Raw genomic sequence first — 27749 nt, forward strand, 5'->3', positions numbered from 1 at the left:
AGAAATATCATAACAATTTTATACAAGTAATTAAAAATAGGTATTATTATAATATTCAACAAAACAACTAAAGTATTTACAAAGACATCCACTACAATCAGATCAATTAATTAAACTAAAATACCATGCTATTGAAATTAAAATTTTTTTAACAAATTTTGTAAATTATCCCATACAATATAATAAGATGTTTTTCTATTTGTTCTTGTCCTAATTGTGTTCGTTTCCATATGGCACACTATATTCATAACAAAGGATACTTATCTTCATACCCCAATTCATCTCGTTTTCAGGACATTTTTGCATTTCTCTGTCTCTTACTTGTATTTTCAGTTGTCTGCTTTACCTTTTGGCCTTTCAACTGCCCCAAGAGTATTCACCATGTGCCTCGTTCCTGTGATTGCCTTTTGCAGGATGAGAGGTTTCATATCTTTCCGTATTTCATGCTCTACTCATTCAAGCTTCCTCCCCCTGAGATCTTGCTTCAGCATCTCCAGTATTCTGTTTGTCTCTTAAAGAGCTTGGGGATTACAGTAAATTGTCAGAAATCAGTCCTGGTTACTTTTCAGGATCATGTGTTTCTCAGTTGCAGGATACAGACCATTCCCATGCTGGCATCCCTGCCTCCTCCAATGGCTCTTGTTTCAATTACCTTTTTTCAAATCCTTCTTCCTCTGGCTACCGTTACAGCTAGGAAATTTCTCAGAGTTTTAGGATTCATGGCTTCAGTCATTCTTGCGCTACCTCTAGCCGGACTTCATATGAGAAAATTAGTAGTTCCTAAAGTCAATATGGCTGCAACATGGACATCCATTAGATTTTCTGGTCTCTTTTTTTTCTTCCATGCCTCAAAATCGAGCTACAGTGGTTGATTCATCAACTCTCTCTCAACCCAGGACTTCCTTTTCAGCCCCAGTCCCCTCATGGGAACCTTTCTCAGATGTCTCAGATAAGGGGTGGAGTGCCTCCTTCGGTTCCCTCAATGTCCAGAGTCTCCGGCTTCCTCATCAGAGGTCAGACTACATCAACATAAAGGAGATGAGAACTCTCCTTTTCACTCTGTCTTTCTTCCAGAGCCTCTCAAAATCTTAACAGACCGTACCACAGTTTTGTGGTATATTAACAAACAAGGGGGGACATGGTCCTACCTTCTTTGCAGACTGGCTGTTCAGGTTTGGGATCTAGCTGTCCAGTATCAAGTGGCTTTTCAGGCTGTAAACATTTCTTCAGAGAAAAATATAGTGGCAGACTGAGCAGGCCTAGTGCACAGGCTCACAAATGGATGCTTCACAGAGATGTGTTTCTGGACATTGTCCATCGGTGAGGTACTTCACAGGTAGATCTTTTTTCCTCCTGTTTAAACAAACAACTTCCTCTTTTTTTGCACCAGAATCCCAAGTCCTCTGGTTTGGAAGGTGGATGCCCTATCTTTTTCTTAGAAGGGGTGTTTTCTCTATGCCTTCCCTCCTCTTACCCTGATTTCAAGTTTCCAGCTCAAGATACAACAGGACTTCCCCAAAATCTTGTTGGTGACTCCCTTTTGGCCCAGACAACATTGGTCCCCCCTTCTTCACTTAGCCAGGGGCAGTCACCACAAGATACCCCACAAGGTGGACCTACTCACACAGGACAACGAGTCTCTGATCAATCCTCACTTATCCACTCTTCAGCTGACATTGTGGGCGATAGGGTTTTGATCCCTTTTAAGGTACCTTTTTTCGGAGCTCATGCTTAGGGTTATACAGGAGGCCTGGAAACCCACTACCAGGAAATAACATATGTCCAAATGGAAGACATTTTTCTGTCTGGTGCCTTGCTCGTAACCAGGATCCATTTTCTGAGGAGTTCCCTCTGGGTATGTCTTATTTGTGTGAATTGCTTCATGCTTGGGTTAGCATATTCTTCGGTTAAAGCTCACCTCTCAGCTATTTCTGCTTTTCTGCCATTGACTTCTCCTCTTGCCTCTAGGTTTAAGGTCAAACAATTTCTTAAAGGCATCCTTCATATCAGGCCTCCCAGGAAGCCTTTTCTCCTTTTTGGGACCTCAGTTTTGTACTTGAAAAATTGACTCTGGCTCCTTTTGAGCCTGCAGATTGTTTCCTTGCAGCATTCTACATGGAAGAGTACTCTTCTTTTGGCCTTTAAAACAGTCTCTGAACTCAAGGCTCTTATGGCTGTTCTTCATTTTTTGTTTTTTCATTGGGACAGGGTATCTCTTTGTACTAATCATTCTTACATGCCCAAGGTGGTTAACAAATTGTCTCTTAATTTGTCCTCCTTTTTCTTTCTCCACAGTCTGCTAGTAAGAAAGTTTTTCACACCTTGGATCTGGATAGACAGCTTAGATATTATTTGGATAAGACTAAGGCCATTCACAAATCTGAGCAAGTTTTATATTTCTTTTCATCCCAGATCTCTGGGTTTGGCTGTTTCTAAGCAAACCATATCCTCCTGGATCTCTAAGGCCATTTCTTTTTGTTATTCCTTTCATGGTAAATGTCTTTCTGCCTCTATAAAAGCTCATTCTACTAGGACTGTTCCTTCCTGTGGTGCTTTTTTTCAAAGGATTGGATACCAGTTCCATCTCTGAGGCTACTACTTGCACCACTGTCCACACTTTCACTAAGCATTACAAAATTGGCTCTTGTTTCCAGAGCAAGGGCTGACTTTGCCAGAGCTATCCTGCATGAGTTTCTTAAGGGTTCCTCTGTGCCTTCCTCCTGCCAAGTTGCCTCTTGAGCTTTTGTGCTCTCCCTTTTGTAGAGTACTGCAACAGTGATATTGAAGAAGATAGTACAGTTGTATAAAATCTTACCAAAAGTAAATGTCATTTTCTTCACTGTTGTAGTATTCACTCCCTCCCTCCTCCCCCTTCTGCTCTGCCCTATTTCTTCTATCTTCCTGGCCTGGAATTGCTTTCCCTTTTTCTCCTTCTGGATGCACGTGTTCCTCCTAATTCCTAGGACTGTTGTTCCTCCTGGGACATTTCAGTTCTGAGGTATGTACATCCAAATGTCACCTTTATGTCCTACGCCTTGAGCAGGGAATGTACACATGAGATACGACGTCCATAAAATCCAAAGGCTTTTATATACTGTCCAGATGTTGGGCTGCCCGTGGCAGGGAATCTGTTATTTAAAGAATAATGCAATGACGAAGAGAAGGACAACTACTGTTATGGCAAGATTGTACACAACTGTACTTTTTTGTGTACATCACTCACCCTGCCCGTCAGTGGAGAGATGGGCTGCTGATCACCATGGGGAATCACAATGCCCTTCCTCTGCAAATGTACACTCCTCTGTGCTTGCAAATGAGGGCTACCATAATTTCATGGCTTGGTGAGCCATAAGTCCACCCCAAGTATGCCCACTGCAATACTATTCTTGCTGCAGGGTATTGTGGCTGTGCATGTCCTGCTCCACTCCTGCACCCCTCCATGGGTGGTACCCATCCTACTTACCAGCTACATCAAGTGTGTGAACCACTAATGAAAATTTGGTTGCCTGAGCCACAGTCAAGGATTTATCCTTCTACTCTACTGGTAATGGTGCTTGTTTATCCTGTAAGTTTCGTGAATGGCTTTTAGTTTCATGACAGTTACACCGATAGTGGATCAGAAAATTCCACCTTGGAGAGCACAATTTCTTATGATAGTCATATCAACTATAAAATGAATTGCAGACCTCCTTATTTGGCTCAAGTCTGGACAAGATTTTACTAAAACTATTTTGTTCATATCTAAGCTTATATCAGAGTTTACGTTGAGCCAAGCATTATGGTTTCCAATTTTTGTTCCACAGCAGGACAACCCTGTTACATCGGCCATTTACAGAGACAGTGCAGGTGAATAGGATCAGATAAGAAATGAACAAAAATATTTATAGATGGATGTAAAACATGTACATATTTACAGATGTACTAAATGCTGTAGTATATTTTTTCAAGAAACAGTTTGCAAAGTTAAAACATTGATGGAAAAATGGAATTATGCTTAGCAGAGATTTTTTGGATAAGAGTTGGTCGTAATGACCGAGATGGCTTATGCTACAGGGATATCAGCATGTTATTATATAGACAGGTGTGAAGACATTAGAAGAGGCAAGTGGGAATAGTTGTAGCAAAGGATGCCATGGACAGAAGACAGAAATGGAGAGAAGCAAAGTACCTGCTCAAAGGTATCTGAGACTGCAGTTTGAACAACTGACCTCACTTTCACAAAGTGGTGCTACAGGTCAAATATCTCGTCCAGGAGAACAGTTAACCTTGGCGTGGCTGTTCTCTGAGGTGCTTTAGTATATCTGCCCAACTGTCAGGTAAGGTATACTGCTTGGAATTTTGTATTAACTTTGATACTGCTGCAACACTGTTTCCTGAAAGAAATGTAGTGCATTTGTGTGAACTGTGCACCTAACAGTAGATCTTAAAGATGATTCACATCATCCCCCTGCAGTGCTCTCGTTTTTAGTCTGCCCAGGTTATGCATATTATTTTGTGAAGTACATTTGATTTCTGACTGAAAAAAGGCTGAAAATGTTGTGATGTAATTCTAGCTTTATGTGGAGGTACAAATCCTTCTGTCACCAGAGGCACACTACTGTGAGATGCTGGTTATCTTAGGCTGGTTCTTGTGTGCTTTGCTGGAAAGGCAGTAACTGACTAATGACAGTAAGAAGAAATCCCTGATGTTGTGCAGCTGCAAGAGTCTCTTGAAGACTTGCTGTTATGTTAAGATTTTCATATAACTGGATTGCTGTTACCTTTGAACTTTATAAATTAAGTTGGATTTGTATTTTGCTTCTTTTTCAGAATTGGAGTTGAAACTTCATTAAATATTTAAATGTTTAGAAGCATGTACTTGGTGGCAGAAAATAGTTAACAGTATATATTTTTGTTTTAGGTTCCAGTCTGAGAGAGAATCTGGTGATAGAAACTTTGCAATAGGATACTACTTAAAAGAAAAAAAGGTGTGTACATTAAGATGCAAGATGGTTGCTCTGTTGTTGCAGTTTTCTTCAAAGTTACTGACAAATATGGTATGAAGGGATCCAGCCTTGTTAAGAGCTGGACTAATATGATCAGACTTTGGACAGTTCGGCATGTGAAACTTTTTTCAGCCTGCTAACCTAACTTTTTCCACAGTGCTATGCAAAAAGACCTTCTCCAGATCTGTTTTGCCAAAGTAAAACATAGTCACATTAGAGTAATGGCCTCAGGCTGCAAATGCTTATTTCATGTTATTTTTTTTTCTACAGATCATTGTAAATTGACTTTTCCTTTATCTCTCCATGAAACTTTTGATGCCAGTTACAGATTGTATTTCTTCTTTTTGTTGAAATTTAGTATGCTTACGTTTTTCTTCCGTGTACATCTCCCCGATGTCTTTTGGTATTTTCTTGCCTTTCCCATTTTACAAGGTGATACCTTTTTGTTGTTTTCTGGCTGCAGTCATGAAACATTTGCATTTCATGAACAAAAAAAGTGTAAATCTTTGGTAGTGTGTATTATTGTGTTGTCATGAAAAAAATCTTTAATGTTATTCCCTGTTGTACTGCTGCATCTTATTCTTGGTTAGACCAATTTTTGCTGGTAACCTGGACAGTGCATTCAAAAAATACAACTTTGTAAATAAACTTCCACCACAAGACAAGCAATGAAAATGTCTTTGTTGCTCTGATGAGCTGTGTGTGTATAAATGTGACATTTATCAATCATTTTCTCCTTATACCCCAAGAAATAGAAAGATAACATTTAAATATCTTGGTGAAGAAAAGCTTTCCGTTTAAGCCACCAAATCCTGTACATTCAGAGAAACTTTGGTGCTGGGTCTGTCAACCTCAGTGTCTGAGTCGACAGTGACTATAGTTTCATCTGTCTCTTCAAAATCAGACAAAATTAAGCTAAAGCATATGATCGAGAAATCTAGACCTTGCTTTTTAGCTTGTCATGACAAGTATCATAAATCTATCCATCCACAACCCCTTTTTCCCTTTTTGCACATGGGGATTCGGGTGTCACTTCAACAGTGACAGTAATCTAGAGCCAAAGTTTACATTGCCGGGTGGCTAGCCCTGCCGTGAGACAAATGTCATAAATCTGGATTAATTCCTTCCTTGAATATTATCTGATAAGTCACCAGCTATGATTGTCAGAACATGTATTATGACTTTATTAACTGACAAAGAACTGTCTCAAATGATAACATCCAGAAAAATATTGAGCTGATCATGTTCTGTTTTACCTCCTGAACTAGACTGTGGAAAATTTGTGGAGGCATTTATCAGGTATGAGAAAAAAATGTCTGCTTCTGCATAGATTTCATAGATATTCCGGGCCATTTAGTCTTATAACTATATACGCCATAACAGTTCCCTCTTTTGGGTCACACACACTTTCTCCGGGAGGGCTATAAATATCAGTCCAGTCATCTAGGTTGGTATGTAAAGGAAGATGGTGAGTTGCACTGCTTATCATGCAGGGACTTTTTTTCTGTGATAGTTATAAACATGACCATCATCATTTTCACTGCCTCAGTGGCATTTTGAGTTATATGCCAAGCTAACCTAATATTGGCCAGTTTTCAGAAGCACAGACTCACCTCCCCTCTCTCTTCCTGAGACAACTGATTAGCTAAGCATATCCTGAGAGGGAAGTCTTCATCTGTCACAGGAAGTGTTTAGTCTTTTTCTGCCATCCAAAGAAGAAAATCCTTTGACTCATTATAGGATCCAGTGCTGGTTTTTCTGCATTACTGCATGGATGAGCCCTGTTTGGGGACCCTTTCTTCTCATTTTATTAATGTACTATCCTCTTTCTATTGTGATGTTTATTTAAAGCAAATATTTTAATGTTTTGATTTTTGTTAGTGTTTACAGTAGTAATTCCTTTGTGAATTTCTGTTTGTTGTAGTGTTTATTTGGCTTCTATCTTTGACAAATGCTTGTTTTTACTGTTTCTGAAGAAACTTTCAGTATTCTGTCAGAAGTGCAGTGTGTGTGTGTGCTTTTAGGTACTAGGGGCTGCCTTATGCAGTCAGAACACTGTTTTACTGTTACTCTGCTGTATTTTCATAATTTGACTGGAAAATATTGCAGAACTTGGATTTTTTAGCACATATACATTTATTTACTATGCATGTGACTCTGCTTTGTGTTTTTTAACATTGAATTACATTTTACCACAAATTAATTCATTTGAATGTACTGTGGATATTTTACTCTCTGACAAGAAATATAGTTTAAATTGTTGTGTTATTTTATGACAGTTTAATGTGGTTAAAGTGTGTGGAGCTAATTTATAACACTGGTTTGGCACATTGGTTGCTTCATTGTCCAGTACAGTCAGTTTATTATACTGATTGGTGTTCTGTTCTCTGACTTGTTGGATCCTGACTCTGCTACCCCCCATCAAATCCAGATGGACCTACAAAGAAAAAAAAAAGAAAAATATGCCTCAGCCTACAGTTGGTAATTCTGCTGGGGCCATTGTTCTGCCCTCAGACCGCTTGTCTTTTGCCCTGTCTCCCCCTAGTATAGCTTTGCTGGTTACTATGGAATGGGGATTAGACACATTCTCCGGGGCTGTTCCACTACCTGGCAAAGGTATGGGAGAACTAGATTCTTTAAGTGCAGGAGTAATTTGTGGTAAGATGACCCATTGCCAGATAGAATACTGTCCCAAGATATTTTATCTAGTAGTGAAGCTCATAAGAAGAGGAAGCAATCTTCATCATACAGCTGATCATCACATTATAGCTGTTTATAAGGCTGATGCTGCTTGGCTAAGACTGTTCTGCTGACAGCTAATACTGGTGGTTATGTTCCCATACATGATTCTGTTGATGTTCATCGTGTTTCACTGTTGCAGTCATGACTGTAGGGTTCTCCCCTGCCGGCAGGCAGCCCTCGGTAGGCCAGAATCCCAAAGTCTGGGTCCTGCGTCGGCTGTTCAACCATGCTCCCTGACGTCAGAGCGCCAGGAGTACAAAGCTGACAGCCTACGCCATCTTCTCCAGTCTTTCTTGCCGTGCGGTGATAGCAGTTCGCAAGTGCCGGTCGGCTGACTCCTGACAATTTTTTCTGATATACTTCAGTCCGAAGATTTTCTTCTCCACTCAAAGCTAAGTACCCGTTGAAACTTTTTCTTGCTCCACTCCGATGTCAGAAAAAGTTAATAATTGTATTTCATGTGGGAAGCAAATACCTCATAAGGATTTTCATTCTTACTGTATTCCTTGCTTAGGCCCTGACCACGACGTAGCTAGTTGTCGGTTTTATGCTAGATTCAATCAACGTACAATTAAGCGAAGGTACGATTTTGCTTTTCATTACTTCGGTAGGCGCTTTAACTACAAAATGTCGTCGGATATGGTTCCGGCTACCGGAGTTCACAAACGTCGCAAGGATAAAGACAGGCCTCTGAGGTCCAAATCTGATGATAGCGCACAAGCGGAGCCAGCTTTGGGTTTGGCCGTCGTCAGTGAGGCGCTTTTGCAGCCCCTGTCGTCTGCCATTTCAGAACCGACGGCCGAAACGGACTCTCATGAGGAGCCAACCAGGCCTTTAAATATTTCTGTTGCAGGACCTTTGGACAATGCTCCTTCGGATGGGTCCAGAGCCGCTGTGCAGGTACCGGCTTCCGAAGAGGTTTTCAGGCCTACTCAGCTTCTAATAAAGGCAAAGACAAAGGCAAAGACTCCTTCTAAATCAAAGACTACAACACAGGCCTCTTCTGAACCGGCTCCCAAGTCACAGAAACAGTTACTCAAGATGGCGGAGGATTTACTTACTATGATTAGGAGTTCACATCCCCCTCCAGATAAAAGGCCAAGGCAGGATGTTTATTATGATTCCTCTGATCAGGCTTCTGTTTCCTCAGTTTCTTCTTCTGATCAGGAATATTCTTTCCCTCCTTATGAGGATTCTGATGCTGAGGAATCCATTCCTTCAGCTTCTCCCCCTGAGGATTTCTCTTTTGGGGAAACTTTGCATGAAATGAGGGAACATTTCCACTGGGAAGGACAGGAGTATTCGGAATCTAAGAAAAGACTGAGGGATTTTCTTCTTCTTCCCCAACATAGACCCCTGGCTATTTCTCCTGTTTTGGATATTGTGGATGATGCCTTTTCGGAGGCTAACTTAACCCCTGACTCTTTTCCTCCTGCTCCTGTTAAGCCTGATAGATATTACAGGGTTCCTGATTCCCATCAGTTTTTATACAAGAACCCTTCTGCTGACCCTGAAACCATTTCTCAGGGTCCTAAGGGAGTTAAGGCCGCTTCTGCCAAAAATCCCATTCCTACTGAAAAGGATTCTCGATCCTTAGAAAGATGGGGCAAAAAGGTGTACACTTCTGCTACTTTGTCCATTAGGGCTTTAAACTGTCAGTTTCATATGCTAAAATACCAGCAATTTCTCTTGTCTGTTTTAAAACAAAAGCTTACTTCCATTTCTGCCTGTGCAGATGATAAGGAATTACATGACTTATTGCATGCCACTGAACAAGTTGGGAAGCATGGTTTACACTGTGGATTTGATGCCTTGGAGGCTTCTTGTAGGGCTGTGGCCTCTGGCTCAGTCATTAGAAGGCATGCATGGCTAAAGGAACAAAATTTGCCTGAACAAGTAAAGGCTAAAGTATTGGATGCTCCTGTTCAGCATAATGTTTTGTTTGGATCAAAAGCTGAAGAGGTGATTAAAAAGATGTAGGATAAGGCGAAATCCATGCAAACAGTTAAAGATTTCTTACAAGTACAGCCACCTAGATTTAGCAGGAATTGGCCTTCAAAAAATTGGTCCTTTCCCACTTCAGACAGACCTCAGAGGGGTAGATACAGATGCTCCAGAGGAAGGCCTCAAACACAAGCTTCTTATAGACCAAGACAGTGGACTGCTTCCACTCCTAGGGGAGGAGAGGACAGGTCACAAACTCAAAGGAAACAAATTCAATGACTCCCTCTGTTGGGCTACAGGAACTTCTTGCCTGGAAGCCCCTCTCGGAGAAAAACTCTCTTTTTTTATCAAAATTGGACTCACATAACCCAAGACAAGTGGGTTTTGGATGTGGTTTTAAGAGGTTACAAATTCCATTTTCATACACTTGCCAAGGCCAAGCGGATGGCCAAACCTTCCAAAACATCAATGGACGGAGGCCTTAAACCAGGTGGAAGCTCTTTTGGCTATGAATGCCATAGAACTGGTTCCACTTTCAGAGATGGGAAAAGGTTTTTACTCAAGGCTCTTTCTAGTCCCAAGGAAGTAAAACTCATGGAGACCCATTCTGGATCTGTCGGTCTTGAACACCTTTCTAGAGATTCCAAAATTCAAGATGCTTACTCTACAGCAGCTACTTCCAATGCTGTCCAAAGATGCATGGATGGTAACTTTGGATTTAAAGGAGGCATATTTACACATTCCCATCAGGCAGGATCGCAGAAAATACCTCAGGTTCAAGGCTGAATCGAGGCACTTTCAATTCTCTGCGCTGCCCTTTGGATTGTCTACTGCGCCCAGGGTCTTCACCAAATGCCTGGCTCCAGTAGTAGCTTACTGCAGACTCAAGGGAATTCAAATTTACCCTTATCTGGACGATTGTCTAATTCAGGCAGACAGCAAGGATGTCTTACTCCAGCATCTAGAATTTGTACAGAACCTCCTCAAGTTCCTGGGATTCTCTGTAAACATAAAAAAGTCAAATTTGACACCATCACAACAGATAACTTTTCTGGGTGCACTTCTAAACACCACAACCCAGATGGCATTTCTGACATCCGAAAAACAATTACAGCTGGCTTCAACTTTCAGAACCTTGGCAACTTTAACTCAACTATCTGCAAGGAAATTCCTGCAGGCTTTGGGTTACATGGCCTCCTGCATCCTTCTCGTACCATATGCAAGACTACACGAGGAAAATACAGTGGTACCTAAAAAGTGTATGGTCTCAGCATTGCCACAGTTTAGACATACTGATCTCCGTCCTTCCTTGCCTTCAAAAGGAATTTCTTTGGTGGTCCAGGGCATGTGCTCTAAACAAAGGGAAACCCTTCCGTCTGCCTCCTGCCACTCAGATTCTAACCACGGACGCCTCTGATTATGCTTGGGGAGCCCATTTTCAGGGCAATTGTGTGCAGGGCCTTTGGACAAAGGATCACAAGCACCTGCATATCAACTTAAAGAAAATGTTAGCCGTACAGAAAGCCCTATTGGCCTTCAGGAATCTTTTACAACCAGGACAACTACTAATACGGACAGACAACACCACAGTTATGTGGTACATAAACAAGCAAGGGGGATCTCATTCCTACCCCCTTTGCAGACTAGCCATGGATCTATGGAACACAGCTCTAGCTTGCAATCTGGATATTCAAGCTCAGTTTCTACCAGGGAAACAAAACTTCCTGGCAGACAGTCTGAGCAGAAACCTTTCGGATCCACATGAGTGGATGCTGGACACCAAAATATTCAGGATGATAACAGCAATCTGGGGATGTCCTCACATAGACCTCTTTGCATCCCATCTCAATCATCAACTACAGAATTTTTGCACCAGGACTTTCCACAGAGAAGCTTGGAAAGTGGATGCCCTGTCATTCAGTTGGAGGAACCTCTCGGGATATGCCTTTCCGCCTCTTCCTCTTCTTCCACGGGTTTTATTGAAGATAAAACAGGACAAGCCCAAGATGATAATCTTGCTGGCTCCAAATTGGCCTCGGCAGTTTTGGTATCCAACTCTAAAAACCTATGCCTGGAGCCCCTTGGGTTTTACCTCAGTCTCCGAACCTTCTGTCCCAACATCAGGGTCAGGTTCTACACTCTCATGTCAGAACTCTCAGCCTGGCGGCCTGGTTAATCCAGGGCCTTTGATTTCTTCTTTCCTACCCAAGCAGGTTATGGATGTCATTTTAGAAGCCAGACGTCCTAGCACTAGAAAATCTTATGCAGGAAAATGGAAAAGAATTTGTTCCTGGATGCAGGCTCAGGATTCTGATCCTCTTCTTCCTAACATTACTTTAATTTTACTTTACTTGACAGATCTCTTGCATAAGGGTCTCTCTTTCTCTTCCATTAAGATACATGCCTCTGCTATTTCTGCTCATTATAATTCAGACCCTCCCATCTTTTCCCACCAGCTCATGAGACAGTTTCTCAGAGGAGCTAATAACTTAAGACCTCCTAGATCTCCTCCTATTCCTGCTTGGGATCTCAACTATGTTTTGGAAAAACTAACCTTGCCTCCTTTTGAGCCTGCTGCCTCTTCTGACATCAAGTTTTTATCTTGGAAGACAGCTATCCTGTTAGCCCTAACCTCTGCCAGGAGAGTTTCAGAGTTACAAGCTCTTATGGCTGTTGAACCTTATATTATTTTTCATCAAGACAGGGTATCTTTGAGGACTAATCCTACCTTCATGCCTAAGGTGGTTTCCAAAGTGGCTTTAAATCAAACTATCCACTTGCCAACCTTTTTCCCCACTCCTCAAAATAAAGGGGAAAGGATCTTACATTCCTTGGATGTACACAGACAAGTACGTTTTTACCTGAACAGAACCAAGGACATCAGAAAATCAGAACAATTGTTTGTTTCTTATGCTTTAAGTTCCCAGGGTAAAGCCATTTCAAAGCAGACCATTTCTAAATGGATTGCTCATGGAATCAGATTTTGTTATTCACACCATGGAAAGCAAATCCCAGGGAGTATACGGACTTATTCCACCAGAGCTGCTGCCACTTCTGCGGCCTTCCTCAGGGGAGTTCCTACCAAAGACATTTTGGAAGCTGCAACTTGGAGTTCTGTGCATACTTTTTCTAAGCACTACAATCTACCTCTCTACTCTAAGTCTAGGGCAGGCTTTGCCTCTGCAGTCTTGCAGGGCCTTATAGCCGCCCCTTCTTCTTTATGACCACCTCCCTTTCTTTCAGCTTTGGGATTCTACCCTACAGTCGTGACTGCAACAGTGAAACACGATGAACATAGTACAGTTGCGTACACCTACCATAAATGTAGATGTTCGAGTGTCTTCACTGTTGCAGTCTGGGTTTCCCTCCCTCCTGTCCCCTCTTATTTTTACTTTTGTATTTCCTTTTTCACCATTCTTCTGAGGTGTATTTGCAAAGGTTATGGGACCTTTTTCATTTTGGGACTCCTGACATCTGGGGCAAGAAAAACTGGAGAAGATGGCGTCGGCTGTCAGCTTTGTACTCCTGGCGCTCTGACGTCAGGGAGCATGGTTGAACAGCCGACGCCGGACCCAGACTTTGGGATTCTGGCCGACCGAGGGCTGCCTGCCGGCAGGGGAGAACCCTACAGTCATGACTGCAACAGTGAAGACACTCTAACATCTACATTTATGGTAGGTGTACACAACTGTACTTTAGTTTTGCTAGAGACCTTTTTGTTGTTTTAGAGAACCATGACAAACCTTGCAAAAACAATGGTGATTTCCTAGTTGACATTGAGTCCAGTCACTTTGATTCTTCTGAAGGTGAAAGTGAGCTTAAGTTCAAACAAGTGTTTACTTTTCTTGAGATAATTGCTATATTTACTGCTGTTTTTTTTTCTTGGGAATAGTTGGGAGCTACCCCAGAGCTAGAAAGATATATGACCTTGTAGAGGATGAGATGCCTAGTTCTGTGACAGTCCCCACTCTCTTACTTGCCTTAGAAGGTACAGTCTGCAGGACAGTAGTGTCTATTCCAGGATTCTCTAATAATGCTCAGAAAAAATATAGGGTCTCCTCTGGTATGATAGATCTTTTAACTCATTTGACTGCTGACCCAAATGCAGTCTCCCCAGCTGCTATGGCTTCATTTAATCCAGTGCCCACTGATGGAGGAAAATGGTTCGATCCTAGAGCAAAAGGATGTTTTTTCTAGCCTTCAAAATGTTAAGTAATCATGGTTATATGTGTTCATTTCCTTTACAGTTTGCTTACAATTTGGATGATGATGATGCATCCTTTCCTGCAGATACTGTCTCGAAAAATGCTTCTTCTTTTGTATTAAGACAGTATGCTCTTCTCTGATGATTTAAAAGCCTAAGTTTTGAATGCACCTTTAAGTTCTGAATTAGTGTTTGGGCCTGCTGTTAAATAGATTGTCAAAATAGTGGAATGATAGAGGCAGATTATCACATGGGATATCTAGGATGTTTCACATTCCCAAGTTCTTCTCAAACAAAGCACTTTCCTTCAGGGGGCAGAACAAACAAAAATCCCAGCCACACAAAAGTCAGCGATTCAAAACAAAATGGCTGAAGGACATTTCTTTAAAACCAAATAAGAGGGGTTCCTTTCTGAATAAGGATCAAGCCCCACCAAAGGAATGACTGTGCAGAGTCACAGAGCACCTTTACCCCCCTCCTGCCCTTCCTTCTCTTCCTCCTTCCTCTAGACTCTGTTTCAACCCTGCAGCCTTGATGCAAATAGTCTCAGACAGATGGGTTCTGAGAATAATTTGCACAGGATACACTTAGCATTGGATAAAAAAAACCTACCCCTTTCAGGGGAATTCCCTCACACCCACTAGACCACACAAAGATGTTTCTACCAGTGCTCCACCAGCTAATAGAAGCAGCGGTCATAGAACGAGTCCTTGCAGTAGTCAAAGGCAAAGGATTTTACTCCAGAATCCTTTTGGTACCATACAAAAGGAGAACTCCTGGCGACCCATCCTAGATTTATCCTTCCTAAAAACTTTTGTAAAAGTTCTGAAGTTCAAAATGCTCACCTTACAAATTTGTCCTAACATTTCTTCCAGATCACTGTTTTATGATGACTTTACATCTCAAGACCGCTTATCATATTTTGTTGCTCCCAGTTTCAGGACATTTGAGATTTGCGGTGTCTGGCTTACATTATCAATTTTGTGACCGTTTGAGCTACTTACTGCACCTCTGGTGTTTACAAATTGTCTGGCCCCAGTGTTTGCCTGTTGCAGAACCCCAGGCAACCACAATTTTCCTTATTTAGATGACTTGCTGATTTGTGCAGATTCCGTATCAAGGTGCTTGGGGTCCTTAGACAAGGTCACATACCTCCTTTCCCACCTGGGCTTCAGATTGGACCTACAAAAGTCCTTCCTCACACCCTGTCAACAAATTATTTTCCTGAGGCTGGCTCTTCTACCTGAAGACAAAGTTCTGACTTATCAGGGCATTTTCTTGGATTTCTCTCTTCTAGACATAACGTTAGCAAGAGAGTTCTCAAAATTCTAGGCCTCTTGGCATCCTTGATGTCCTTCAAGGATGCATCTGCAGTCCTTACAAATGGGTTGTCCTGTCGTCAGGCAGCCCTTCGGTCGGCCGGATTCCAAAGTCTGGGTCTGGCCTCGGCTGGTGTCGCACTTTACCCGACGTCATAACGGCAGTTCTTCGGGTATAAAGGCATCAGCCGACGCCATTTTCCTCAGTCTTTCTTGCCGCGTGGCGCCTGAAGCAGAAGCTGTTCGCAAGTGCCGGTCGGTCAGAACCAGAGATTACTACTACAAGTACCGAAGACTTCTAAAAAGCTAAGTACCCCGTTGGGGACTCTTTCTTGCCTCAGCCGATGTCAGAAAAAGTGAATAACTGTTTAACTTGTGGGAAACAAATACCTCATAAAGATTTCCACTCTTACTGCTTACCTTGTTTAGGCCCAGACCACGACGTAGCAGCTTGTCTAGCCTGTGCTTCTTTCAACCGACGGACGCTTAGACGTCGGTCGGAATTTGCTGAAGAGTTTTTCGGCTCCGATTTTGCTTACATTATGCCGTCGGATACTCCGACTACGCAAATTTCTAAAAAACGCAAGGAAAAGGACCGACACTCGCGGTCCGCGGTTTCGGCCGAAACCGCGGTTAAGCCAACCACGAGTGTCTCTGTTTCGGCTGAAACACGAGTCCACGGTTCTTCCTTCGGCCAAAAGCTTTCCACTTACTGAGGCCTCTTCCAGCCTGGCTGAATCTGCTACTGAAATCCCACCTGCTCTTGCAGGTTCGCAGGATTTATCTGATACTATCCCTTTGGATATTTCTACCCCTGCACGTGGAGCTGCTAGGCCTTCTGCATCCATGTCTATTAAGGCCTTTGCCAGGGCTAAAGCAGCAAAAACTACCAAATCTGTGCCTGCTAAGACCCCCTCTCACAGGCCTAGTTCCAGTTCACAAATGCTTAGTCTAGCAGAGGATCTCATTTCTTTGATCCGGGGATCCCAACCACATCCAGATAGGGCCTCTCACCCACCTCCAGAGAAGAGGACTAGAGTAGAGCCCCCTGAGCCAGTTTCTTCGGATGGCTCCTCTGATGAGACAGATAATTCTAACCCTCCAGAGGGCCCCTTTTCTCCTTATGAGGACTCTGATGCAGAAGACTCCATTCCTTCTGCCTCTCCGCCTGAGGAATTTTCTTTTGGGGAAACCTTGCATGCTATGAGGGAACAATTTCAATGGCAGGGCCAGGATTTTTCAGACTCTAGAAAAAGGCTTAGAACCTTTTTGCATTTGCCACAGCATAGGCCTTTAGCCATTCCTCCAGTACTTACTGTTGTGGATGATGCTTTTAATGATGCTTGTACTGCTCCTGATTCTCTTCCTCCGGCCCCTGCTAAGCCCGATAGGTACTACAGGGTTCCGGACACACATTATCATTTGTATAAGGCCCCTTTTGCAGATCCCGAAACTATCTCCCAGGGACCCAAGGCTGTAGCAGCTTCTTCTACCAAAACCCCCTCCCCTCTGAAAGGGAATCTAGGGCCTTGATGGGGTAAAAAAGTTTACACTTCTGCTACTCTTTCAGCTAGGGCCTTGAACTGTCAATTCCACATGATTCAGTATCAGGAATTTATGTTAGACCAATTGACTAAAAAACTGTCCTCGGATGAACCATTAGACAAAAAATCTGTACAGGAAATGGTACATAACATTCAGCAGGTCAGTAATCATTCCTTAAAATGCGGCTATGATGCACTGGAGGCTTCCTTTAGATCAGCCATGACTGGCACAGTGATCAGAAGACATGCATGGTTGAAAGAGCAGTCCTTACCAGACCATGTTAAATCAAAGCTCCTAGATGCTCCCATGGATAAGCTCAATTTGTTTGGCTCCCCTGCACAGCAGGTGCTGAAGAAGGTGGAAGAGAAAGCAAAATCTGTCCAGACAGTCAAGAATTTCTTGCAGGTCCAGCCTCCAAGGTTTAGCAGGAACTGGCCTTCCAAGAATTGGTCCTTTCCAGACACCCCCAGAGCTCCGAGAGGCAGGAATAGGCGCTCAAGAGGCAGGGGTCAATCCAGAGGTGCCTACAGGGGCCGTCAGTGGCAGGCTAACAATCAGCGAGGTACAGCCACAGATCCAGCCACCACCACTTCCACAGGACAATCACAGTGACTTGGCTCTGGCACCGCCTACCAGGGAACAACTAGAAGCACCCTTAGGCGGGAAGCTAGCCTTATTTTCAGTAAACTGGCATTACATCACAGGAGACAAATGGATTTTACAGACAATAGACCAAGGTTACAGGTTTCACTTCCATACTCTGCCAAGGAAGAGAGGAATGCCAAACCTACCTCCAAATCAGAAGACAGAAGCTCTAGAACAAATAACTCACTTACTAAGGATGAGAGCTATAGAAAGGGTACCATCTATGGAACAAGGACAAGGATTTTACTCCAGACTCTTCCTGGTACCAAGAAAAGAAAACCAATGGAGACCTATTCTCGACCTGTCCGCTTTAAACACATACCTCATTGTTCCAAAATTCAAAATGCTGACCCTACAGCAGCTTCTTCCCATGCTGGGCAAGGAGTCTTGGCTGGTAACTCTAGATCTCAAGGAGGCATACCTGCACGTCCCCATACGACCAAATTGCAGAAGATACCTCAGATTTCGTGCAGGATCAGAGCATTACCAATTCTCAGCATTGCCCTTTGGCTTATCTACTGCGCCCAGAGTATTCACGAAATGCCTGGCATCAGTAATTGCTCATTGCAGGCTTCAGGGAATTCAAATTTATCCTTACCTGGACGACTGCCTGTTACAAGCGGACAACAAAAACAAATTAACAAAAGATTTGGAAAGGGTCATTCATCTACTACAAGCCCTGGGATACACAGTCAATATAAAAAAGTCAAGGCTGATACCATCCCAAAGGATAACCTTCTTGGGTGCAGATTTGGACACATCAAAACAAATGGCATTCCTGACAGTAGAAAAACAGGAGCAACTCCCTTTCTACTTCATGGCATTAACAAAGCAGAACCAGCTAACAGCAAGAAAGGTCCTGCAAGCTCTCGGTTACATGGCATCCTGCATAATATTGATTCCACATGCCAGACTACATATGAGGAAGTTACAGTGGTACCTAAGGAATTTATGGTCTCAGCACAAACACAGCCTAGAAACCCGAATTCCAATAATTCCATGCCTGAAGCAAGAATTCCAATGGTGGGCTCAGGCCTGTCAATCAAACAAGGGACTGCCCTTCCACAGCACTCAACCAAGCCAGACCATCACAACAGATGCCTCAGACCTCGGTTGGGGGGCGCACATGCTGGACAAGTGCATACAAGGCTTATGGACTCAAGACCAGCTGCACCTACAAATAAATCAAAAGGAAATGCTGGCAGTAAAACTGGCAATTCAGGCATTCAGACCATTTCTTCGACAGGGTCAACTGCAGATAAGGACGGACAACACCACAGTTATGTGGTACATCAACAAACAGGGAGGCACACATTCGTATCCTCTATGCCGGATGGCAATGGACCTCTGGAATGTGGCACTGAGCTTCAACATTCAGCTTCAAGCAATTTTTGTGCCAGGAAAAGAAAATATACTAGCAGACATCCTAAGCAGAACTACCACGGATGCCCACGAATGGATGCTGCATCCGGACATCTTCAAAACCATTACAGGGAAATGGGGACTACTAGAAATAGACTTATTCGCATCCCCACACAATCACCAACTGAAAAAATTCTGCACAAGGACGTACCACCCACTTGCTTGGAAAGTGGACTCCTATCTTTCATTTGGAAAACCTGGCAGCATATGCATTCCCACCTCTTCCTTTGATGCACAAGGTGCTATTGAAGATCAAAGAAGACCGGCCCAAGGATCATCCTGATAGCTCCAGTTTGGCCAAGGCAACATTGGTACCCATTACTGAGGAGCATGTCTCGGGAACAAATATGGCCTCTGCCCCTAGTTCCCTTGCTGTTAACACAGAACAACTTCAAAACCCTGCATCCAAACCTGAAAACACTGCAGCTGGCTGCCTGGAACATTGCATAAGACCAAATAACCCAGATTTATCTCAAAGGGTTAAAGACATTATCTTGGAGGCTCGCAGACCCTCAACAAGAAAAAATTATTCAGCAAAATGGAAAAGATATCTCATTTGGAGTACTGCAAAGGAGAGAATGTGTCACTGGTAAACATAGCTAACATCCTGGAATACTTGGCAGAGCTCTTCCACAATGGCCTGTCCTATTCTTCCATTAAGATTCATGCATCAGCTATTTCAGCAGAATACAACTTGGATCCTCCAGTCTTCTCACATCCTCTGCTCAGGCAGTTTCTGAGAGGGATTAAAAATGTAAAGCCACCTAGGAAGCCACCATTGCCAGCATGGGACTTGAACTTTGTGCTAGAAAAGTTGACACTCCCTCCTTTCGAGCCAGCAGCAACAGCAGAATTACAGTACTTATCATGGAAAACTGCTTTCCTGCTTGCAATCACTTCAGCAAGAAGGGTATCTGAGCTACAGGCATTAATGGCAGTACAGCCCTTCCTGATCTTCCATCAAGATAGAGTGTCCATGAGAACTAATCCTACTTTTATGCCAAAGGTGGTCTCCAGGGTATCTTTAAATCAAGCTATCCACCTACCTACATTCTTCCCCAACCCACAGAACAGGGGAGAAAGACTGTTGCATACCTTGGATGTACATAGACAATTGCGTTACTACCTGGACAGGACCAAGAGCAATAGAAAGACTGACCAGCTACTGGTAGCATATGCGACAGGAATGGAAGGAAAAGCAATTTCAAAACAGGCAATCTCTAAGTGGATAGGAAATTGCATTAGATTTTGTTACTTCTACCATGGGAAGAAAACTCCAGAAAACATCAGGCCTCACTCTACAAGGGCTACAGCCACTACCACAGCTTTCATACGAGGAGTGGCTACCAAAGACATTTTAGAGGCTGCTACTTGGAGCTCCGTGCATAAATTTGCCAAGCATTATAATTTACCTTTATACTCCAGATCCCGAGCAGGTTTTGCCACTGCTGTTTTGCAAGGGATCTTAACTACACCATAATCTAATTTCTCCTCCTCCCCCAGTTTGGCTATGGTATTCTACCCATTTGTAAGGACTGCAGATGCATCCTTGAAGGACATAGTACAGTTTTGTACCTACCATAAATGTAGATGTCCGATAGGCATGCATCTGCAGTCAGGATTACCCACCCTCCTTCCCCTCTGTGGTACTCTTAGGGTATTTGCCCATCTTGTAGCTAGCTGGGGGAATCTATTATGGTGTATTTGTTTGTATATATGTACATACATGCTTATTTTTGTTTGCTCTCTACTATTTGGAACCATTTGCATTTATCCAAATTTAGCCTTCCTAGAGGGCACCTGGCATCTGGGGCAAGAAACACTGAGGAAAATGGCGTCGGCTGATGCCTTTATACCCGAAGAACTGCCGCTATGACGTCGGGTGAAGTGCGACACCAGCCGAGGCCAGACCCAGACTTTGGAATCCGGCCGACCGAAGGGCTGCCTGACGACAGGACAACCCATTTGTAAGGACTGCAGATGCATGCCTATCGGACATCTACATTTATGGTAGGTACAAAACTGTACTTTCTTCATAATAACACTAGCCAGACTATACACGAGAAAAAATCAATGTTACATGAAGAATTGTTGACTAAGTACCTTCAACTCTTGGATTTCCAGGTACCAGTACTGGTATTTGTGAAACAGGAACGGCAGTGATGAAGGGATTAAGTGTTTCTGAATCCAGGCGTTCTTTTCTATATTTCTCTTCAGACCCTGGTTTAATCTCACTAGAAGTACTCTTCAAATTTTGTGTGGGGAACAATGTCCATGAGAGTTTAATTGCAAGCAGTGTGGCGTCCAAAGGACATGCCAAAGCACATAAATGTAAAAGAAATGTTGGCAGTGATTCATGACTTAAAATTTCTTCACCTCTTTTGGACTTCTGGTCCTCTTTTAGCGGTCACAAACAACATTACCGTGATGTGGTACCAACAAGTAAGGGGGTATAAGGTCATACCCTCTGTGCTGGTTGGCAGTGATGACCTGGGGGCTGCTTGTGCAGTATTCTCTGACACTTCAGGCCTCAAGCATTCCATCAGAGCAAACTATAGTGACAGACAGACCGTCACAAGTGGGAACTCCAAGTAGAGGTTTTGTAGCAGTCGATCTAGATATGGGGAACACCTCACGTAGATCTGTTAGCCTTCTTTCAAAACAGCCACTGAAAAAGTTCTGTTCAAGACATTGTTGCAGCCATGCTTGGAAGACACAGACACTCTGTTATTCCTATGGTCAGAAATGTTCCTCTATGTTGTATTTCCAGTGATTCCCAAGGTACTTCTAAAGATTTAGAATTAATTGCCAAAGATTATTGTGGTAACTTCCTTTTGGCCCAGGCAAAGTTCGTTCTCCCTTTTAATGGAATTGGCCAAGGGTAATTACCTCAAGTTTCCTCACAGAGTTGATCTGCTCACACAATTTCAAGGGAGAACGGTATACCCCAACTTGGAGAAATTGCATCTGACAGCCTGGATGATTTTACTTTGATAGCTTTTAGACATTTGCCTCCTTTTGAACTTGGCTGTCAGGCTGATTTATGGTTCATTAGTGGGATGACTCTGAACTGCAAACTCTCTTGGTGGCCCAATCCTATCTGAATTTTCACAAGGACATGGGTTGTATTATGCACTAATCCATCATTCATGCCTAAAGTTGCTTATGAATTTACCTTGACTCATGCAATGAATCTCCCGGTACTTTATCTTGATCCAGAAAACAAGGGGGAAAAGATTCTACATACATTGGATACACACAGGCAGCGTAGGTACTAACTTCACAGAACAAAGTCCTTTTGGAATGCTGAACAGGTAAGAAAGGTAAACCTGTCTCTAAGTAAACTGTTGCATGACGGTTGTCCTCTACTATTGTTTTCTGTACTCCTATCATTGTAAATGTCTTACAGGCAAGGTTAGGGCTCACTCTACTAGGGCCTTATCTTTATTGGCATATTGGAAAGAGACTCCAAAAGCATTCTAGAGGCAGCAACCTAGTCCTTTGTTCTTACCTTTACAAAGCACTACAAACTGGATTACTTTTCAACATCCAGAGCAGGCTTTGCTAAGACCATTTTCCAGGGTGTCCTTGGTACTCATCCTTCCACCTCCCTGGTAGAGTAAGCTTTGAGAATCTATCCAAAATGGCACTGAGGCAGTGGCAGTGGGAGTGATGAACATAGTACAGTTGCTTAAATCGTACTTGCGTGTAACCATATATGTTCTTTGTGTTTCACTGTTGCAGTCATCACACTTGGGTTATCCCGCCAGGGGTAGCCCTCAGTCAGCCCGAATACCAGAGGCATAGTATTTATGCATCGGTCGCTGTCGCTCCAGGTCTGACGTCAGGTCTTCAGTGGTATAAAGTCAGGCAGCCAACACCATTACATCAGTCTTTCTTACCAAGGAGCCCGAAGCAGAAGCAGTTCGCACGAGTGCCTGTTGGCCGCTACCTGAGTTTTCATTACCGAATTTGAAGTTGAAGTCTCCTAAAGCTAAGTACCCTGTTGGGGATCCTTTTTTCGTGCTCTAACCGATGTCTGAAAAAGTTAACAATTGTTTCGCCTGTGGAAAGCAAATACCACACGGAGATTTCCATTCTTACTGCGTCACCTGTTTAGGCCCAGACCACAACGTCCATCGCTGTTGGTTTTGTGCTTTGTTCAATGCCAGAACTATATGTCGTTGGGCCCTTATCATAGCTAAATACTTTCGTTCTCGATCTCTGAATTCCGAAATGGCTTCGGTAAGCCATCTGACTAGCGATCTTCCGAAAAAATGTAAGATAGACAGACCACACAGGTCCAAAACTGCCGACGACACTTCTGTTAAGCTAGTCATCAGTTTACCCGGTACTCAGTGATGCGCTTTCGCAGCCCCTGATGCCAGCTTCTGTGGATTCGTAGGCCTCTACCGAGACCCATTCGGAGTCCAGTATGTCACGCGACTCTTCTTTGACTAAGGATCCTGCAGATGTCTGTACCTTGGATTGGTCCGGAGCCGCTGAGCAGGCACTGGCTTCCGAGGAAGTTCTTTGCATTACCGAAACTCAACACAAACCGACGGCTTCTTTCGCATCTTTAGTTCTTTCTAAAACTACCGAGTTCCTAAGGCCCAGGGTACGAACTACACCTAAAAAAACGACGACCCAAGCTCAAGCACCTGCTTCCATGCCTCAGTCTCAAATGCTTAAAAAGGAAGACCTTATCATGCTGATTAGGGAAAGCCAGCCTACCCCTTCTAAAAGAAAAAGAGACTTGTCCCCAGCAGCCTTATCTGACCAGGAGTCCGATGACTCTGAGGTTTCTGATTATGAAGACATGCCCTTGTCTGCCTATGAGGATTCAGATGCAGAAGAATCCATTCATTCTTCCTCTTCTCCAGAAGATTTTTCTTTTGGTGAAACCCTACATACTTTGAGAGAGCATTTCCATTGTGAATGCCAGGATTACCCTCAGTCCAAAAAGAAACTCCGGGGAATTTTTAGATTTACCACTACACAGACCCTTAGCTATTCCTCCTGTCTTGAATGTTGTAGATGATGTTTTTATGGAATCCAGTTTAACTCCTGACACCCTACCACCTGCTCCCAGGAAGCCTGACAGGTATTAGAGTCCCTGACTCTCACAAATTTCTTTTCAAAAATCCTACTGCTGACCCAGAGGTCATCTCCCAAAGACCTAAAGGAATAAAAGCAGCCATAGCTAAGAATCCCACCCCTTCAGACAGAGATTCCCAGCTTTAGACAGATTGGGTAAAAAGTATACGCTTCTGCAACTCTTGCCATTACAGCTTTAAATTGTCAGTTCCACATGTTGAAATACCAGCAACATACAATGGAACTTCTTAAACACAAATTATCTACCTTTCCAGCGTGTGCAGAAAATAAAGATTTACAGGAGCTTATGCATTCTGCAAGCCAAGTTACTAAGCACACACCCTGCAATGTGGGTTTGATGTCCTAGAAGCATCCTGCAGGGCAGCAGTCACAAGTTCTGTACTTAGAAGGCATGCTTGGCTTAAGGAACAGACCTTGCCAGATCATGTCAAATCAAAATTATTGGACGCACAATTGAACAAAGATAATTTGTTTGGCACCAAGACAGAAGAGGTTTTAAAAAAGATGGAAGAAAAGCTAAGTCTATGCAGACAGTTAAAGACTTTTTACAAGTCCAGCCTCCAAGATTCAGTAGGCATTGCCCCTCCAAGCACTGGTCCTTTCCAGCCCCATCAAGGCCGGCTCAGACTAGACCTAGAGCAAGCAGACCCCCCCAGACAGCAGTCCTAGGGAATGCAGAGATGTAAGCAATTTCTAAAACAGAGTGCTAAGCCACCCCCTTAAGGCAAAAATTCGCAATGACTTTTCAACTCCATTTACCTCTGCCCACACGCTTGTGCCCCTAGGAGGAAAACTTGCCTCCCATGCAAAAAAACTGGCCCTCCATCATCAACGACTGATGGGTCCTCAGCAGTGTCCCAGGGGTACAAAATTTACTTCCACACACTGCCAACCCCAAAAGTGTTCCCAGATCCTCCTCCAAACCAGTGGGCAGAGGCCCAAAACCAAGTTCATTCCGTGTTCTCCATGAGGGCAATACAGCCTGTGCCTGCAGACCAGATAGACCAAGGTTTCTATTCAAGACTTTTCCTGGTACCCAGTAAAGAGGGTACATGACGCCCAGTCTTAGATCTATCAAGTCTAAACACCTTCCTGGTGATACCAAAATTCAAAATGCTCACCGTCCAGTAGCTTCTTCCTGTGCTATTCAAAGATGTTTGGTTAGCCACCCTAGACCTAAAAGAGACCTATCTGCACATCCCAATCAGGGGCTCCTGCAGGAAATATCTACATTTCAGGGCAGGATCTATCAATTTCAGTTCTCTGCACTTCCCTTTGGCTTATCCACTGCTCCCAGAGTTTTCACAAAATGCTTGGCTCCAGCCATTGCCTTTTGCAGACAAAGAAATATTCAAATCTACCCCTATGTGGACGACTGCCTGATTCAGGCAGACAATCGGGAAAAGCTGTTGCAGCCCCTCACCTTTGTAAAGGACCTACTGATCTCACTGGGGTACACTATAAATGAAAAGAAATCCAAACTAGTCCTCAGTCAAAAAAATTGTACTCCTGGGAGCAAGCCTAGACACAGCATCCCAGATGGCATTCCTTACTCCAGAAAAACAAGCTTATCTGACAGGCTGCTTCTCTCAGTTAGCCACCCAGAACCCAGATATCCGCAAGGAAAATCCTGCAAGCTCTAGGGTTCATGGCTTCATGCATTCTACTAATTCCATATGCCAGACTGCATATGAGGAAACTTCAGTGGTACTTAAAAAGCCTTTGTTGTCAACATACTCAGGCCCTGGAAACTATCATACCTATGATACTTTGTCTAAGGAAAGATTTTCTTTGGTGGGCAGCGGCATGTAACCACAACAAGGGCCTTCCCTTTTCACAACCCCATGCCGCCCAGACCCTAACCACAGACTCATCAGACTATGCCTGGTGTGCACACCTGGATGGCAGGTGCATTCAGGGCCACTGGAGCCCAAATCAAATACATCTGCACATCAGCCAAAAAGAGATGCTAGCTGTTCAGCATGCTGTGACAGCTTTCAGACCCCTACTCTCTCCGGGGCCTCTCCTAATCAAAACAGACAGCACCCCAGTGATGTGGTACATCAACAAGTAGGGAGGAACTCACTCTTACCCACTCTGCAGGCTAGCCATGACCCTTTGGCACACGGCTTCCACCATGCAAATTTACCTGCTAGCACACTTCCTGCCAGGCAACCAAAACTCTCTGGCAGACAACTTAAGCAGAAATCTCCTAGACCCACATTAATGACAATTAAACCACACAACACCTTCAGCTTCATAACCCAGAAATGGGGCACCCCGAAGGTGGACCTATTTGCCTCCCACAACAACCACCAGCTCAGCAAATTCTGCACCAGGGAACCTCACAGCAAGGCCTGGAAAGTTGGATGCCCTATCCTTCCAATGGGTAAACCTCTCAATCTATGCATTTTCCCCTCTACCTCTTCTTTCAAGAGTACTACTCAAAATAAGGGAGGAAAAACCAAGAGCAATCCTGATTACCCCAGACTGGCCACACCAACACTGGTACCCACTACTGCGCAGTCTGTCACCGTTGCCTCCATGGCACCTCCCTCAGATCCCTATTCTCTTGACCCAGCAGAAGGGAGAATTCTTGCATCCACAATTGCAGACCCCCTGAACCTGGCAGCCTGGCTTATTCCTTGACCTTTCCTCCAGTGGCCAGCCTAAGCAAGCAAGTCCTGGATGTTATACGTGAAGCCAGATGTCCCAGCACTAGAAAATCCTATGCTGACAACTGGAAACAGTATTGCTCCTGGATCCGGGCTAAAGGAGCTGAACCAGCACGGCCCTCCTTACCTCTTATCCTGGATTACCTAGCAGATCTACTTCACAGGGGCCTATCCTTCTCTTCTATTAAAATTCATGCCTCTGCCATCTCTGCTCATTACAGCACAGAGCCACCTCTCTTTTCTCACCCTCTCATCAAGCAGTTTCTTAGAGGGGCTAACAGCTTAAGGCCAGCTAGAAGAGCCCCTACCCCTGCTTGGGACCTTAACTTTGTGTTGGAAAAGCTCACACTACCACACTTTGAGCCTGCAGCCTCAGCAGAGTTAAACTTTTTCTCTTGGAAAACAGCCTTGCTTCTGGCCATCACTTCAGCTAGAAGAGTGTCTGAGCTACAGGCACTCATGGCTGTGGAACCTTTCATCATTTTTCATGCTGACATGGTCTCCCTCAGGACTAACCCAACTTTCATGCTTAAGGTGGTGTCCAGTGTGGCTCTCAGTCAATCTATTCATTTGCCCACCTTTTTCCCTAAGACTCAAAATAAGGGGGAAAGGATCATGCACTCTTTAGATGTGCACAGACAGCTCAGATTCTACCTGGATAGAACTAAGCCTTTTAGGAAAACTGACCAGTTATTAGTCAGCTTTGCAACAGGGGCAGAGGGCATGGTCATATCCAAACAAACCATTTCCAAATGGATTGCACACTGTATCCATTTCTGTTACAAACACCATGAGAAACCTCCCCCACAGGGGGTCAGGACACATTCAATTAGGGCTACTTCCACCTCTGCAGCTCTTCTCAGAAGGGGTCCCTACCAGGGACATCCTGGAGGCTGTGACATGGAGTTATGTTCATACCTTCACCAAGCATTGCCACGTGCATATCTTTTCCAAATCCAGGGCAGGCTTTGCAACCGCAGTCCTGCAGGGCATACTAGCTAGCCCAAACAGTTCTTGACTGCCTCCACCCTTTACTTCAGCTTTGGGAGTCAACCCAAGTGTGATGACTGCAACAGTGAAACACGAAGAACATAGTACAGTTGTGTACACTTACCATAAATGCAGATGTTCCATGATCAAGTATTAGCCG

The 27749-nt window shown here is 43.7% G+C and overlaps 1 protein-coding gene across 4 annotated transcripts in view; it reads left to right on the plus strand.

The window, feature by feature from the left end:
* The window catches only part of GLS (glutaminase), a 1896678-nt gene that overhangs the window by 591803 nt on the left and 1277126 nt on the right, over window positions 1-27749 (plus strand). For all 4 annotated transcript variants that reach the window (XM_044075192.1, XM_044075191.1, XM_044075190.1 and 1 more), the window contains exon 10: window positions 4901-4967. In XM_044075192.1, the coding sequence (XP_043931127.1) occupies window positions 4901-4967 (67 nt within the window). The remainder of the gene's footprint in view (window positions 1-4900; window positions 4968-27749) is intronic.

Source organism: Protopterus annectens, chromosome 6.part0 (genome assembly GCF_019279795.1).
Source record: "Protopterus annectens isolate FY-2018-M chromosome 6.part0, PAN1.0, whole genome shotgun sequence".
In the NCBI taxonomy this organism is placed as follows: Eukaryota; Metazoa; Chordata; order Ceratodontiformes; family Protopteridae; genus Protopterus; species Protopterus annectens.